General features: G+C 42.6%; 1 protein-coding gene across 6 annotated transcripts in view; it reads left to right on the top strand.

The window, feature by feature from the left end:
- Dnah11 (dynein axonemal heavy chain 11) overlaps positions 1–16,488 on the top strand; it is a 324,850-nt gene that overhangs the window by 112,269 nt on the left and 196,093 nt on the right. For 5 of the 6 annotated variants that reach the window (XM_042261290.2, XM_076551573.1, XM_076551572.1 and 2 more), the window contains 4 exons: positions 8,551–8,682; positions 12,082–12,242; positions 15,029–15,185; positions 15,580–15,725. In XM_042261290.2, coding sequence (XP_042117224.1) covers positions 8,551–8,682; positions 12,082–12,242; positions 15,029–15,185; positions 15,580–15,725 — 596 coding nt within the window. Of the gene's footprint in view, positions 1–8,550; positions 8,683–12,081; positions 12,243–15,028; positions 15,186–15,579; positions 15,726–15,909; positions 15,992–16,488 lie in introns of those variants that run through there. The other variant, XM_076551576.1, reaches the window with a different exon arrangement.

Below are 16,488 nucleotides of genomic sequence, written 5' to 3'. Positions count from 1 at the left end.
ACTAGCCTCCCTTAAAAATGTGTGTTGTATAGAGAGTAGTGGTGACCTGGACTCATGTCGTATCTTAAGAAGTATTTCTTTGTGTAAAATAGAGAATTGTTGGATGAGGGATTCTAGGTTACCCCATCTCTCCTACCTCATGTTATTGGCATGCTTAAATGCCAAGATCCCATTGGTGTGAACTGGGGTAGGTTCATATTTGTAAAATGTCAGGGAAATATTGCATAGAATTGTGGCTGGGTAAGCTTAGGTAAATTACCTCGTGATCTCACCCATGAAGTTGGAGTAGAGCTGTAGTAGACAGATTAGGATACACACACACACACACACACACACACACACACACACACACACACACACACACACACACACGTGTCCGTATACACACACTGACTGATGCACAGTAGGTGCTCGATGAACCTCAGTTCATGTGATCAGCTGATGGCATCACAGAAGACTGGGCTTCTGTACCTTACTCCATACCGTCCTCCATTAGAACCGGAGAGTGGCTCCCGTGACCAGAGACTTTTTCCCTCCCTGGCCCCCCAGGACCAGACCCGTCACCTTTTCTGCTGTGTCTCAGTTTCTCATGCTAACTCATTGGCAGTTGTGCATGCCCCAGTCTCTCCTTCTACTTAAAATCAAGAACAATTAGAAGTTGTTCCTGAGTGTGCTGTCTCTTTCCATGTCCTGCTCTGAAGTGACCTTGTTGACGTCATGTTTGGACAGTCATCCTCAGTGTCCTTGGGGGATTGGTTCCAGGACTCCTCAGACACCAAACTCTGTACATGCCTAAGTCGTTGACATAAATTAGGGTAGTGTTTGCATACAGCCTACACACATTGTAGACAACCTCTGGGTCACTTAGAATTCCTGACACATAGTAAGTACTGTGCAAGCTCTTTTCATGCCATACTTCGGGAAAATGAGAAGAGTCCCTGTTCAGTGTAGTCACTGTGTGTCTCCCTGAGTATCCTAGCTGTGCACATATGCCGAGTGGGACGACCCAGCCTCCCATCAACTGAGTCTTTTCACGTTTCCTCCACAAGACTGAGTGTGCTGCAGAACTCTCCCTCCTGCTCACTGTTGTAGTGGGTAGCTGTTCCAGACTACAGCCAGTACACTTCCCCTGTATTTATGATGATATGAATTCCACCTTCACTTGGAAAGCTCAGACTACTCTTTGCTTTCTAGTCTCCTCTTCCTCCTGCTCTGTGTTTCTGTTCTGTGCAGCTGTGGTCCAGGCCCCTTTTTCTTCTGGCCATCACCCCCACCCCTGGATACTCTCACCACTTCTGAGGCTACTGTCACTTCATAGCGTTGCCAGCCACTTTGGTCTCATTTCAGCTCTCCCGAAGTCCAGCAGGAAGCATAATGGGAGTCATCGCTGGAGTTCTCACTGCCACTCCCAACCGAGAACATCCACAGTGAGGTCATTCATTTCACACAGGGTCCCATCATCTGCCCGGTCCCCTTCAGTGCCCTGACATCTGTCTTTGCTGTAGAGATAATGCCTTAATCCAAGGTACATCTTCTCTGCCGAGTGACGGTGGCACTGTGGGGATTTCCCCTTCCAGTCCTGTTTCCTTCCGATTCTTTCTTCACTGGACAGGAGAAGAAATCTTTGAAAACACAAGACACAACGTGCTGCTCAGCCCACCACTTAGCACCCGTTTGCTGTAGCTCATCAGCCTAAAGGTGGACCACGCCTTGCCTTTGTGAGCCTCCCTTTCTTCCACAACATGCTATGCACCTGCCCTCTCTCCTGCAAACCTGCACTCAGAGTCCTTCACAGGGCCACCTGCTCCGCCCCAGGCTTTTCCACAGCTGTTTCCCGTAGCTTGAACATAGTCTTTCCGGGTGGTCAACCTCTAACTTCGCTGCAGCATAAATCCTCATTCTTTAGGTTTAGCAAAGTGTTCTTTCCTTCAAAATGCCTTTCTCAGCCCTGTGTTAGGCAAGGCCCTGTTTCTGCACACTATGAGAGTACTTTATACATACCCTAATTATTTACCTCATTCCTCATTGGTGCGCAAGCTTGGGAATAGACTCCGTGTGTCCTCTTATATGAACGAGAGGAATAGAATGTTCTGGTGTGCATTGTGTCATTGTTTTCTCAGTTCTTTCTTCTTAATATAGTGCTTGCTTACTGAGCACACGCTTTGTACTGGCCACTGTGCTGGGTGGGGGAGTACAGTACAGAGCGAGGTACATGTGCCTGGAGCTGTTAGAGCCTGTGGTTAAAGGAGGGGAGAGAAAGCATGGACGATCAACTAGTAAAATCCTTCTAAGCACTGTAAGATGGATTCTGCGGAATGTTTGTCAGTGAAGGTGTAGGAGACAGTACACTGGAGAAGGCCAGCCAGCCAGCCACAGAAGGGCTCAGGGAAAATGAGCCTCGGTGTGTAAGTCACAGCTGGGGCCTGAAGCAGCCTTGACAGGGAGCACAGGGAAATCCAGTGTGGCTGGAGCAGGGTAAGGCAGGAAGAGGAAGGGCGTGGGAAGAGTTCTGCTTTGCAGACATCGTGGCGTTTACAGTTAGGTTACTTTCTAGTGCCGGATATTTGCTGTTCTCACGGTCTGCTTAGAGCTGGGATACAGTATGGAAACAGCTGCTCGGGCTACCATTCTTGAGCTAGTAGAAAAATTAGACAACACTCCTAAGTCAGGGGCAAGAGTAAGCATGCATTCTATGAGAGGGTGTGTTATTTTGAAAAGCTATCACAGGCTATTTTCTATGTCATCCACCCATAAACATGGATGTAATTACAGTCTGACCATTCTGTAATTGCTACCTGGAACCACTTCCCAAATAATAGACATTTTTTTATGGCTGTTGTTATGGTTACAGAATCTTATTACTTTTGAGAGAATATCACTGGGGAAGTCTTAATCTCAAGAGACTATAAGAGCCCAACACGACACTGTGTACATAACATCGGCAAGTTGTCATCTTGATCGTCTTTCATTTGACTGAACTTCTGTGAGAAATGAGTCAGTGATGTAGAAATCACAGGTTGTTTGGAGGCTTGCGTGCCCACATGCGTGAGAATCACTTGAAATTATAAATGTACTTTGGCATAGAGGCATAAGGTACTGTTACCATAATAATGGACTGGTTAGACAAATTCTGCTGGTGGTGTAATATCTGACAATGTGGGATTTGGATATCTTGGCCCAGATGAGGAAATATCCAACACCAAATATCTCTTTTCTATTCAGTATGCATACACGTGTGTATGCATAGATAGATAAATAGATGATAGACAGATACACACACATGTATATAGATACATACACATACTGGTTACATACACAGATGTATGCACCATATATAATGTATGTATTATAAGTTTTCAAAATATCTACAGATGCTTATACATAATGCGCTATGCTGCAGGCTCTTCTCTGTGTGACTAGCACTCTCGACAGCTCTTCCGTGGCTCAGGAGACAAAGAGCTGGCTAAGCAGAGATTGTCCTTGCTTTTCTGGAAGCTGACATCTAGGAAGTGATAGATTCTGAGCATATCATACACGAAAGAATGGCCACATCTTCTCTTGGTGAAATTGAAGGTTTGTTGGACGATAATAAGTAGGTGAATGACTATTGTTACCAGTACTTATCCTTTGACATCCTGAAGGGTGTGCGATGCTGTCTTGTGGTGGATTGAGTCTCATCCCCCTGATGACTGAATGTGATGAGCATATTTCCATGCTCTGAGCTGGTGGATTTGTGTCACCTTCGGAAAGCCTCTGTGCAGGTGTTTGGCTCATGTTTAAGTCAGAATACTTGGGGGTGTGTGCCATTTGTTTTCTGATTTGTAGGACTCCCGGCATTGCACTGTTAAGCCTTTACCAGACACATGGGCTCCAGGTGTTTTCTCCCATTCAGAGTGTCCCCTTCATCTTCTTTTTTGCTTCCTTTGTGGTACAGAAGCATTTTACCTCGATGTAGTCCCACCGTTGGTTCTTTTGTCCTTGTGGTTTTGGTTTCGAGTCCCCAGACTCATTGTCAAGCCTGTCAGAGACCTGTTCTCATGTGTCTGTTCTCAGAGTTCATGGACAAAGCTTTAATCCATTCTGCATGGAAATTAGTGTAAGTGGGAAGGCCCAGCTTGATTTTTTGTTTGCTTTATTATGAGGATGGGTTTTGTGTAGCCCAGGTTGTCCTTGAACTCAGTGTGTTCCTGAGGATGGACTTGAACTGGCCCTTCCACCGTGGCCTCTCTCGCATGCACTGACATCTGCCTTTTTATAAAATGTAGTGTCTCTGCACTATTTGGTGAAATTGTGATCCTTTCCCCAAGTATATATTTGTTTCTGTATTGAAAACTTGTTGGAAATTTCAGTTCTGGCCCTGATTCTGCTCCATCCTGTTAATTACTACAGTTTTGTGATATAATTTGAGTCACAATGCTTCTAGTTTCTCTCTCTTTTTTGCTTAAAATTACTTTATTCCAGGTCATTCGTGGTTTCTATACATTTTACATTCTCTTTTTCTCCCTGAAAAGTGCTACTGTGTGGTATTATATTTATAATCTAAGAAATAAAGCTTGCCTGAAGATCAGAGGACAGAGCCAGCCATAAACATAAAGGTCAGGCAGTGGTGGCACACACCTTTAATCCTATCACTCAGGAGGCAAAGATCCTGCGGATGGATCTCTGTGAGTTCAAGGCCACACTGGGCTACATGAGGTTGATCCAGTCTAGGAGGGAAACAGAGCCAGTTAGTGGTGGCACATACCTTTAACCCCAGTATTTGGGAAGCACACACACTATTAATTCCAGCACTGGGAAGGTTGAGATAGGAAGTGAAATGGCTGGGTGGAGAAAGGCATGTAAGGCGGGAGGAGACAGGAACTAGAGACTTTTTCAACTGAGGACTCAGACATTCAGTCTGAGGATTCATGGCGACCGGGTTCACTGAGGAGTTGATGAGGTGAGCAGTGGCTGTGACCTGTTTCATCTGATCTTTCAGCATGTGCTTCAATATCTGGCTCTGGGTTTTTATTATAAGACCATTTAGGATTCATGCAACACTATTGGATGCTGATATAGATTGCATTTTATTTATAAATTACTTTGAGTAGTTTGGACATTTAGGAAATATGAATTATTCCAAACCATGAGTATGGGATATATTTACATGTATTTGCGTCTTTTTAAAATTTCTTTTACTAATGCTTCATAATTCTCAGCATTTTTCACTTCCTTGGCTATTTCTCCAAAGGAAATAAAATTGTTTTGATGTATTATTTGCATTCCACTGTTCATTGCAGCTTTATTCACAAGAGCCAAGACATATAAACAACTTTATTTTGTTGATAAATGAAAAATATCATATATGTAGATATACATACATAGAATAGAACACTATTCAGCCTTAAAAAAGGAAATCATGCCACTTAAAACAGCATGGATGAATCTGAAGTATATTATGTTCAGTGAAATGAAGCAGACTCAGAAACATAAATATATATGACCTCATGGATATGAAGAATGCTTAAAAAGTCAAACACATAGGCAGAGAATAAAGAAAAATCAGAGACATTGGTCAGACTGTGAAATCTCCTATTTGTATGAATACATTCTGAAGACCTCATAAACAACATGAGCAACTATACTTGATATCGGTGGATGTATCCTTGAGATCTGCTGAGAGAGTAGGTCTCAAGGCATCTTGCAAACCACAGTAAACAGTCACTAAGAAGAGAAGAACTCATCAGCTGTGGTAATCACAGCACAGTCTACTATGGTGCACACAATGTATAATTTGTATTTGTCAATCCTCCTTCAATCTCAGGGAGAGGCAGTAGACTGTGTGCTCATAGACTGCCATGTAGGCCAGCAAGCCAGCTCAGTATATAAGCTACGCGCCACCAGAGCTGATATAGATTCTGGTGCCTGATTTACATATTTTATTTTCATTTTGTAATATTGGGAAATAAACCTAGGGCCTTGTACATGTTATTAAAATACTCTGCCACTGCCCTGTATCCCTGGGCCTCTTTCTAGTTTGAGGCAGTTGCTCAGGCTAGAATGAACTAAGTCTGCAGGCCAGGCTTCCCATGAACTAATGCTCTTATATCAGCCTCCTTGTAGGCAGACTTTTCTGTCCCACCAGCCAGTTCCCAAATAACCCCACTGAGACTACTTATTAATTATAAATGCTCAGCCAATAGCTCAGGCTTGTTGCTAGCTACCTCTTACACTTTAAACTAACCCATATTTTTTATCTACACTCTGTAATGTGGCTTGGTACCTTTTCTCAATATGACAAGTTCATCTCCTCTTCAGGTCTCCTCATGATTCTGAGACTCCTCCCTTCATCTCTTTCATGCTCTCTTTTTGTCTGCAAGTCCTGCCTAACCTCTACCTGTCCAGCTATTGGTCAGTCAGCATCTTTATTAAACCAATCACAGTGACATATATTCACACAGTGTAGAGGTATATTCCACACCTCCTGATTCTCTGGGCTTATGGGCTTGTGCCACAAAGCCCAACACATATTTTTATTTCTATGAGTAAACCAGGCTTTGTGTTTGAGTTCGATTGTCCTTGGAACACTTCCTTCATGGCCATAGTTCCTCAGACTTATCAGGGGTAGCCAGGCTGAGTCAGGGAGTGAGGTTACTCTCTGACATCATGCCGTGAGATCTGCATCCTTGCTCCAGAATTGGTGATGCAGTTCAGAGATTTGTGACATGATTTCCTAGTTGGTAAGGAGGTAGGATATTATTAGACTGTTGTAAGGTGAGCACATTCTTATTGTTGTCTGGTTTGTTGTCTGCAGAGTGTGAGTAGAGCATGCGGTGGGGGTGGGGAGATGATTGTAAAATTCAGTGAGTTGATACAGGGCAATGTTCTTGTCGGTGTTCAGGAACCTGTCTTCTCACTCTGTGTAAGGTGTGTGTGTGTGTGTGAAGGCATCACTGTCCTGCCTCCCTTCTCCCCGCAGCATGTGACTTCTCCCAGAGTTCAGCTGTGCAGCAATCTCAGGGCCACTTCGGGATTTAGTCATTTTATAGACTTCTCCACTGTACCATGGGGAGGGAGCCAGGTTTAACAGTCAGCTGACCAGGTCTGAGGGCTTCTGTGGATTGGTTGCTCACTTTCTGCCAGCTCTCTCATGGCTTTACAGTTTGTAGAGGGCAGTGCTTTACAGAGCTGAAGAGGACAGGGGACAGTATTATTACATATCATGGCATGTATCCTTAAGTCAGGGCTTGTGTTTTTCCTTTTGCAAATAAGCCTTGAGTAAGGAGTTCAGTTGAAGAGAGGGAGGAAGGATTCTAAGAGCAAAGGGGATCAGAATCATGATGGAAAAAACCACAGAAATAGCTGACCTAAGCTAACGGGAGCTCATGGACTCTGGACTGACAGCTGGGGAGTCTGCATGGGACCGAACTAGGCCCTCTGAATGTGGGTGAAAGTTGCATGGCTTGATGTGTTTGTGGGTCCCCTGGAAATGGGACCAGGACTTACACTGGGTACACAAACTGGCTTTTTAGACCCCATTCCCTGTGATGAAATGCCTTACTCAGCCTTGATGCAGGAGGGATGGGCTAGGTCTGGTCCCAACATGGTATAACAGCTTGTGTTGACTACCCAAGGGAGGCTTTACTCTCTATAAGGAGGGGATGATGGTGGGATGGGGGGAGGTGGGGGGAGTGGGAGAAGAGGGGGGAGGGGAATGTGTTTGTGTGTAAAAGGAAAGAAAATCTTTTTTAATAAAAAATTACACACACACACACACACACACACACACACACACACACACACACACACGAGAAATCCTTTTATGTGAATAACTAGAAAAAAACCTGCCTAAGATACTACCTTTCAAACCTTTCTGGCTACACTTTACCATAGGAAATATTTTATTTCAAATACAGTTCTCATGTGTATGCATGGAAATAGTTTTATAATAGAATAAGCATCCTGTCAACTGTAGCACCGCATTATCTATTCCACATAGCTCAGTGAATTGTCATTCATGTAATTCCATTTCCTTACTTGCCATTCAAGAGGAAAAGACTTTGAAAATATTTATCTAAGAGACCAGTGAGCCTAAACAAGACTGGTTATATAAATAAAAAGAATTGGGCAAAGCACCATGCTTAGCCACAAGCATTTTCTCATTAATCATCACTATGGATATCAAAAATTAATAGAAATTGTTAGGCAAGTTTTTCTAAAGAATTGCTATCTATTTCTTCTACCTTTAAAAGTTTATTTTACCTCTTAGATATTGTGGTTCTGAATGAAAGTTTGAGGCTGAATCATCATCAGGGTGCCTTGTGCAATGTAACCAGTGAAGCCTGCATCTGCCCTTAGAGTTGGAATTTCTGACCTCAGCTCCTCTGTGTCCTGGCTCCTTCCCTTGAATGAGGGGTGATATTGTTTGTCTCTCCTGATGGTTCTTTGAAGATCAGCTGAGATAACAAATTTGAGATAGTTTTATAAATTGAAACATTCTTTATAAATATTGACCCATTAGTCTCTGTATTTGTAACCTTTGCTTCTTTTATATTAAAAAAAATCTTCTAGATTTCACAGCTGAATACACTGATCACACTTCTTCTGGGAGAACTTTCACCTGGAGACCGGCAAAAGATCATGACCATCTGCACCATTGATGTCCATGCCAGGGATGTGGTGGCAAAACTGATTTCTCAGAAGGCAAGTGTGCTGCTGGAAGCTGACTTACCGATGTTTCCTGAAAGTGGCATTTATTGTCAGGGTGACAGTGAGAAACTCATTGTTTTTCAAAAGTTTCAGTTAGTGCCGAGAAGTTATTGGTTGCATTAGATTTGAGTTACCTGAGTGATGCCCGGTGGTTTGCGAAGTTAGAAGTCTCAGATCATCTAATGGTCAATGTAGAAGGAAGGACCATGGGAAAAGCCTCCATGACACTACGTGCCAGTTAGGCCATCTTAAGGGGTGGCGTTGGGGAGCTAGCTCAGTCCTTAAGGACCTGTGTTCAGATCCCCAGACTCCACATAAAGCAGGGAACAGTAGAACATGTCTGTAATCCTAGTGCTCCTGTGGAGGGGGAGGGCAGCGACAAAAGCATCATTGGAAATTCTCGTGCCAGCTCTCCTGGATACAGTGGTGACGAGAGTCTCAAATAAGGGGAAAGGCAAGGACTACTGGTCAAGGTTGTCCTCTGGCTTCTACACCTGTGCTGTACCATGCATGTGCCTGCACACACTGACGCACACACGCACACAAATGTATATACACACAAACACACACTGCACATACATTACACATACACACATACACTAAACACACATATATACTACACACGTATACTCACATACACACATACGCACACATATACATACACGAAACATACACTCACACACATACATACACTAAACACACACATATACTACACACATACACTCACACACATACATTCATACTTATACTACATATACATACACTCACACACACACTACACACATATACACTAAACACACACACACAATTTAAAAACATCTCTGTGTGGTGTTGATCCATTTCCTGCTGAAGAAATCAGTGTTGGTCATGATTCTAGATTGCTTTGGCCGTCCCTTGTTGGTACTGTTCATGGCTAAATAATGTTCTTTCTTGATAAGAGGTTATTTTCTAATCTTTTCACTAATTTAATAATTTTTCGACCTATCTCTTTTAAAAAAAAATCTATGTGTCTATAAGATGCTATCAGTATTTAATGTGAAAGGAAATGTTTTATTCTTTACCACCACCTCATTTGAACTTTTACTTTCTAATATTAGAAATGTGCTTGTCTGATTCCTGAACAGCACTGCTGGCAGGACCCTTTATCCAATGCCTCTGTAGCCTTTCGGGGGGTGGGGTGGGGAGGGTGGTCGGTCCTGAAATGACAATAAGCAAAAAAGAAATAAAAATAAAACTCACACAAACACAAAAATGAAAATCAAAACAAACAAGAAAGATCAATAATACAAAACAAAACAAAAAGTTCACAGAAAAACCGTGGAGTTGGTTTTGTGTTGGCAGAGAGAGAAAAAGAACATAGAGTTGAGTGGGTAGGGAGGTTGGCGGGTGTGTGTGTGTGTGTGTGTGTGTGTGTGTGTGTGTGTGTGTGTGTGTGTGTGTGTGTGCTAGGAGGAGTTGGGGTAGAACGGCTTAGTTAGTTTTCTGTTGCTGTGAAGAGACACCATGACCCAAGACAACTTAAGAGGAAGCATTTAATTAGGGGCTTACTTAGAATTTCAGAGGGTTGGTCCATTATCATCCTGATGGGAAGCATGGTCACAAGTAGTCCGGCATGAGATAACATCCTGAGTTGGAGGCAGAGAAAGACAGTGGGGGGATCTGGGCCAGGCATGGGTTTTTTAAACCCCAAAGCCCATCCCAGTGACACATCTCCTCCAACTAGGCCATGTCTCCTAATCCTTCCCAAAGAAATTCTACCAATTAGGAACCAAACATTCTATATATGAGCCCACGGGGTTGGGGGTAGGGCAGTCTCATTCAAACCACCTCCAAGGGAAAGAAACACGATCAAAATATATTTTGTGAAAACAATCTTTTAAGTAAAAAGAGAAACAAACACTAAACATAGAAGAAACGGGGGAAAAAAAGGTATCCCAACCACCACAAAGTGAATTTAAATAAAAAAAAAGATAAAAAAAATCCTCCTAGTTAAATTGAGGCAAAATTTAAAATTCCAAAGCATGCAAATAAACCTGTTTATCTTATTTTTCTAACGACAACCCCATCTCAGTTTGTATGCTTGTATCATAAAATACTGTATGTTATTTTCCTACTTACTGCTCTATTTATTGAAATCAAATACAAGAAATCAAATACAAGAAAGTGCCTTTTCAGAATTGGAGATAAAGCTCGGTTAGCAAGGTACTTGCTTTGCAAGTGAGAGGACCTGAGTTCAGATCCCAAAACCTACATAAAAAGCCAAGTTCATGGCATGTGCTTGCAATCACAGCACCAGGAAGGTGGAGACAGGAATGTCATTGAATACCGGGTTCTGTGGAGGTTCTGACTCAAAAGTAGAGAGCTATTGAAGAAAACACCTGATGTCAACCTCTGGCCACACAGGCCCACACATGTACATGCACACATGAACATGTACACACACACACACACACATAAGTGCTGTTTCATGTAAGCCATAAACATAAACAGTCTTTGATCTAGTTGCTGAATAGTAATAACGAATATTTTTATTAATCTCAGATCAGTCCTTGCAAAGCACCATGTGTGTGTTCTTGTTTTGGTAATGAGCTGTTGACATCCACTCTTTGAACATGACCTTGTCCTTTCGTATCTATCCATATGTTTTGTTTGCAGTAGAATAAATTATGATTAAAATATATTTATTTTAGAAGGCAACTGTGCTTACCACTAAAGGACCAATGTAGACAGTATATTCTTTATTTAAAACTAAAGCACACTTGGTCTTACTCTTGATCCTCTACAATACATGTGTACGCAGTGCTGATTCCTGCCTAGTCTTTGGAAAACTAAGAGGCAAGAATTTTGGTGACTTGAAGTGATTTCCAGGGAGCCCTAAAGTCCCACACACCTTGAAAGAGACAATTTTTTCCCAAACTAGAAAAGAAACAGAATTGAGTAAGATGAGAAAGAGTAGCCTATAAAAAATCATCTTCATGTAATCTGATTTAAAAAATGAAGTAAAAACGTTCTATATTATGAACATGGGTGAAAGCATAGTTTTTACCTCAATGTGCAGAAATTATGGATTATGTGTAATTTTAATACAGAAAATGAATTTTTCATTGGATTTCAGTAATATGTGCACAGAGATACTAGCCTTGGGTGACTCATAAAAGGTAAAAGTATTGCTTGAACACACTGATACTGTTTTGCATAAAAGACCATTTAAAGTGAAGACTTTTATTGCACACATATTCCTGATTAGTTATGCAGCTGGGATCTGCAACAGCATGCAAGAGAGTTCCTTCTGGAGAATTTAGGAATGTGAGCCACCAGAAGTGATGAGATTAATCAGTTTGTTGCCTCAGAACCATCGGGGTCCAGCGTGTTAAGATTGTGCAATGATTATAGGTTGTCAGCCCCCATGCTTTTGCCTGGCTGTCTCAACTTCGGCACCAGTGGGAGGATGCTCGGAAGCACTGCTTTGTTAATATTTGTGATGCCCACTTCCAGTACTTCTATGAATACTTGGGAAACAGTCCTCGACTGGTGATCACTCCTCTCACTGACAGGTAACCAATATAACTTCCCATAGATGGGAAAGCCAAGCCCCATTGTCCTTTTGGTTGGAAAGAGATGTGTGAGAATGAGAAGAGAGGCTGAGAGGAACTGATGAATAATTGGGAAGCTATACAAGAAAGCAGCATGGAAATTAACTGTACACGACACCGAGTGTTAATCTTAGAGACAAAATGAAGAAAATTGAGTTAGAGAAACGGAATGACAGAAGCCAAACCAGTAACAAATGGAGAAAGCATGCATGGATTAATGTGGTTTGAGGAAGTCTGGCTGCTCCCGGGGCCATTCTCTACCCACTTACCTCGGCCGTCATCTCTTTTGGAAGTGCAGGCATAGTGAGGATAGCCTATAATAACTTTATTTTTCTTCATACAATGAAGAGAGAGAGAGACCCCAAGATTCATTCAATGAGTTGCCAGGTATTTATGAAGTGCTGTGCTTTGTATGTTCACTTGTATTTGCTGTCACGGTGATCAAGTTCCAGTTGAATGTGATGTGTAAGTCGGTGAGGATGAAGAGAAACGACAGGTATTTATTTCGGGAGGTAATGTCTGCTGTAAAAAAGTGCAACAGACTGACTTGTCAGAAAGGGTCTGGAGGGAAAAGATCTACTTCAGGTTAAGCTTCCCCTGTCTGAAATGCTTAGGTCCAGAAATATTTCTGATTCGGGATATTTTTGGATTTTAAAATATTTGTGTAGTCAAGCACCCATAATCTGAAAATTCAGACTCTCAGATGTTTTAAAGACAGGTTTCAGAGCAGTTTTGACTTGGGACCAACATCTATATAGACTGTGTTTGAGCTGAGACCCAACTGTGCACACAGAATCAACTGCATGCAGATTTTAGGGTGGAAAGTTACAGACAAAGCTAAGTACAGAAGTTCCAACGTAGACAGGCGCCTGGCTGGGTTAAAGGACAGAGGACAGCCAGAGCGGTCCAAGGAACCCAGAGGACCTGCAGATTGCCACCAAAAGTTCATTGCTATGTGACAATGCACAAAAAGGTAAATAGAATGTCGGAGAGGTAAAGATGTTTCATGGATGTGAATTCTTCTCTTAGGGTTCCAACTCCTGTTGATATCCTCTACATTCATTCATTCTGTCTCATTTGACATTTGATGTGAACATCCCTTTGGGAACTAGGCTGGGCAAATGCTGTCTCCTTCCATGTGCCAGCAGGTTCGGAATCAGTTTGACCAGCTTGCCACTGACAGACTGGTACTGTAATGGCTGTAGTGGTGAGGACTCTGGCTAAGCTGTCATTAGGAGAAACCCTAAAATCCAGCATCTTAATAGCACAGAAGCCGATGTCTCACTTGAGTAAGTCTAGAGGTGAGCAGGCCCACGTGATGGGCTGGTAGGTGATGAGAAGCTGAGCATGGTTTCCATGGTTGCTTCACTCAGTGGAAAGGAGCCCAAAGCAAATGTCCTCAAGCAGGTGTCCTGGAAATGCCATTTCTGCACCTATCACGTTGGTTGGAGCTTGGACATTTGGCTCCTCCTGTTGGCAGGCAAAGAGGCAGAATAGACATAGGTGGCCATGTTTGAACCAAACTTGGAACTGCGGACAAAGTGCACAAAGAGGGCTCAGGTCCTGGTATGAGCGTCTCCCTGTGCATCTGGTGGAGGGCTGTGGCCCTTTTCTGCTTGCTTCTGTTGGCATGGTGCTTTGAACCCTTCGGGGCTTTTCCCTTTGACTGTCTTCATGAAACCCTCACTTTGTGGATAAGAGACTTCAGGGCCCTGAGATCAGAAGACTTCAGATTGATATCTGATGGTCCACAGAATAGGTCTTAGTCCCTGGTCTTCCAGCATGCATCTTTCCATCACCATCACTGTCTGTACTAACACAAAAATAATGTAGAGACCCAGGTAAAGATGATCAGCAATTTGAGGCCATTGCTATTTGTTAGTATTGCTTTATTGTGCCGATATTAAGTCCTATCCTTCGGGTGAGACTTTTAGTCTCAGAACCTTTGGCCCCTCCCTACCCAAATAAGCATTATGATCTAAATGCATGTGCAGTACATTCCAGATGGATTTCTGAAATATGGTGTTCCATTTGGTACAGTGTTGTATAATTACATTCACTGTCTGCATTGAAGTAGGTATGTATTTTCACATACTTGTATATACACATGTGTATCCCAGTTCTTAGTGTATTTGTTACATAGTAATTTAATGTAGTCCTGTTTAATTTATCATCATCTAAGACCTCCCTCCCCTGTCTATAATCAGTTTGAGGTATTGTCTGCCATATTAATAGTATCTTCACCTAGAACTATCAGAAATTCAATTACGTCGAAGATAAAGGTATTTGTATTCAAACGTACAGCTCTTGGGAAATGAGACAGTGAACAAATAAAACACACATTCTTTTCCAGTTGTTTTAAGTGGGCAACCTAGAAGCTATCCAGTGATTGCCACGAGCAAATCAGAAGTTCACTGGTGCGTTTTGCTTCTTTTATGTCCTAGGCCTTGACTTCATAACTATTTTTCTTTTTTTAAAGATGTATTTATTTATTAAGTACATAGTGCTCTGTCTGCATGTGTGCCTGCGCACCAGAAGAGGGCACCAGATCTCATTATAGATGGTTGTGAGCCACCATGTGGTTGCTGGAAATTGAACTCAGGACCTCTGGAAGAGCAGCCCGTGCTTTTAACCTCTGAGCCATCTCTCCAGCCCCTTAACCACTTCTTAGAAAGAAAAATCATTTACTCCCAATGTGTCATGATAGCGCAAGCTCAACCATGGTATTTGTGTTTCGTTGTGTGAAGGTGTTACATCACTTTAACACAATCCCTTCATCTGACCATGAGCGGGGCTCCGGCTGGCCCAGCTGGAACAGGGAAAACGGAAACCACCAAAGACCTTGGTCGTGCCCTGGGCATGATGGTTTATGTATTCAACTGTTCAGAGCAAATGGACTACAGGGTAAGTTATTAAATACAGAAAATGTGTTCTAGCAGCATTAATCCTATTTGGAAAGAGCCACATACCTTGTCTGAAGTGCTTCTCAGTTCTGAAGTTTTTAGCTTTTGCTGTATTTTCATCCTCATGATAATATAGGTCTATGGTCCCAATCTAAACTTGCAATTTATTTGTATTGTATGTACATCTACTGCAGGCTTCAAATGACTTTACTCAATAGTTTTAATAATTTTGTACATGAAGCAAAATTTCACAACATGGGAATGTTTCCACATGGGATGTCACGTTGGTACCCAGATGCTCTGGATTCTGGAGCACTTTGTTTTTCGGATCAGGCTGTCCCACCTGCAAGTGCTCCGAACCCCTGTTCTCCTCTGAGCCCACCCCTTCCTTGTAGTCCATAGGAAACATCTACAAAGGTCTGGTGCAGACAGGAGCGTGGGGCTGCTTTGATGAGTTCAACCGCATTGCTGTGGAGGTTCTGTCCGTGGTGGCGGTGCAGGTGAAGATGATCCACGATGCCATCAGAAACGGGAAAAGGAGGTGGGACCTGTGACTCTCCTTTCCATCTTTAATCTTGTTATTCCCCCCACTCCCCACTCCGCCACAAGCAGAAGATAACCTTAATCTCCTCAGTATTTTGTTACTTTTCTCTGTCACATAAAATGGATACAAGAAGGTAATTTTAATTGTAATGTTGAATAACCCACCACTTATTTTTACTAAGGTTTTGTGTGGAGGTCAGTGAGGAGGCTTCGGTATTCATCTTCCTTGGCCTTCTGTCAAGTCTCACATTTGCTTCACCCAAGGTATAGGACCTCCTCCCCTCCCGCTGTTCTTTACCTCCCGCAGTTTATTTCCTGGTTTCCTCTCACGTGAGAATACAGGGCCTCCCTTTCCAGAGCTCTGTGGTAATTGATGAAAAGAATTTGGACAAAGTTCTGGGACACAGTGGGTCCTATATCAGTATTAGCTATGAGTTTTTAAATTATTTTTAAATACTGAGATGTTGATGCTGAATATCACAGACTCAGCAGTTACAGACCTTTCCTCTATCTCCATTTTCTCCCTTTGTGACTTTACCTAGCATCCTAGCTCTGACCACCTCCAAGCTCTCCTCTCATTTCATCTTTTAGACTTCCAAAAATAGCTGCAAATGACAACTCAGACCACCTGAGGTCTCCTGAGTCTGTCGTTTAGTGTACAAGTCCAAGTCCCGGTCAGCACTGGCTTTGCTGGGGCCCCATCCCTATAAGTGATACCTTCATGTTCTTCCAGTGATTGGGCACAAAACCAGATGTTTCTG

The sequence above is a fragment of the Peromyscus maniculatus genome, chromosome 14, assembly GCF_049852395.1.
Source record: "Peromyscus maniculatus bairdii isolate BWxNUB_F1_BW_parent chromosome 14, HU_Pman_BW_mat_3.1, whole genome shotgun sequence".
Taxonomy (NCBI): Eukaryota; Metazoa; Chordata; class Mammalia; order Rodentia; family Cricetidae; genus Peromyscus; species Peromyscus maniculatus.
This window is presented reverse-complemented; position numbering and strand designations above follow the sequence as displayed.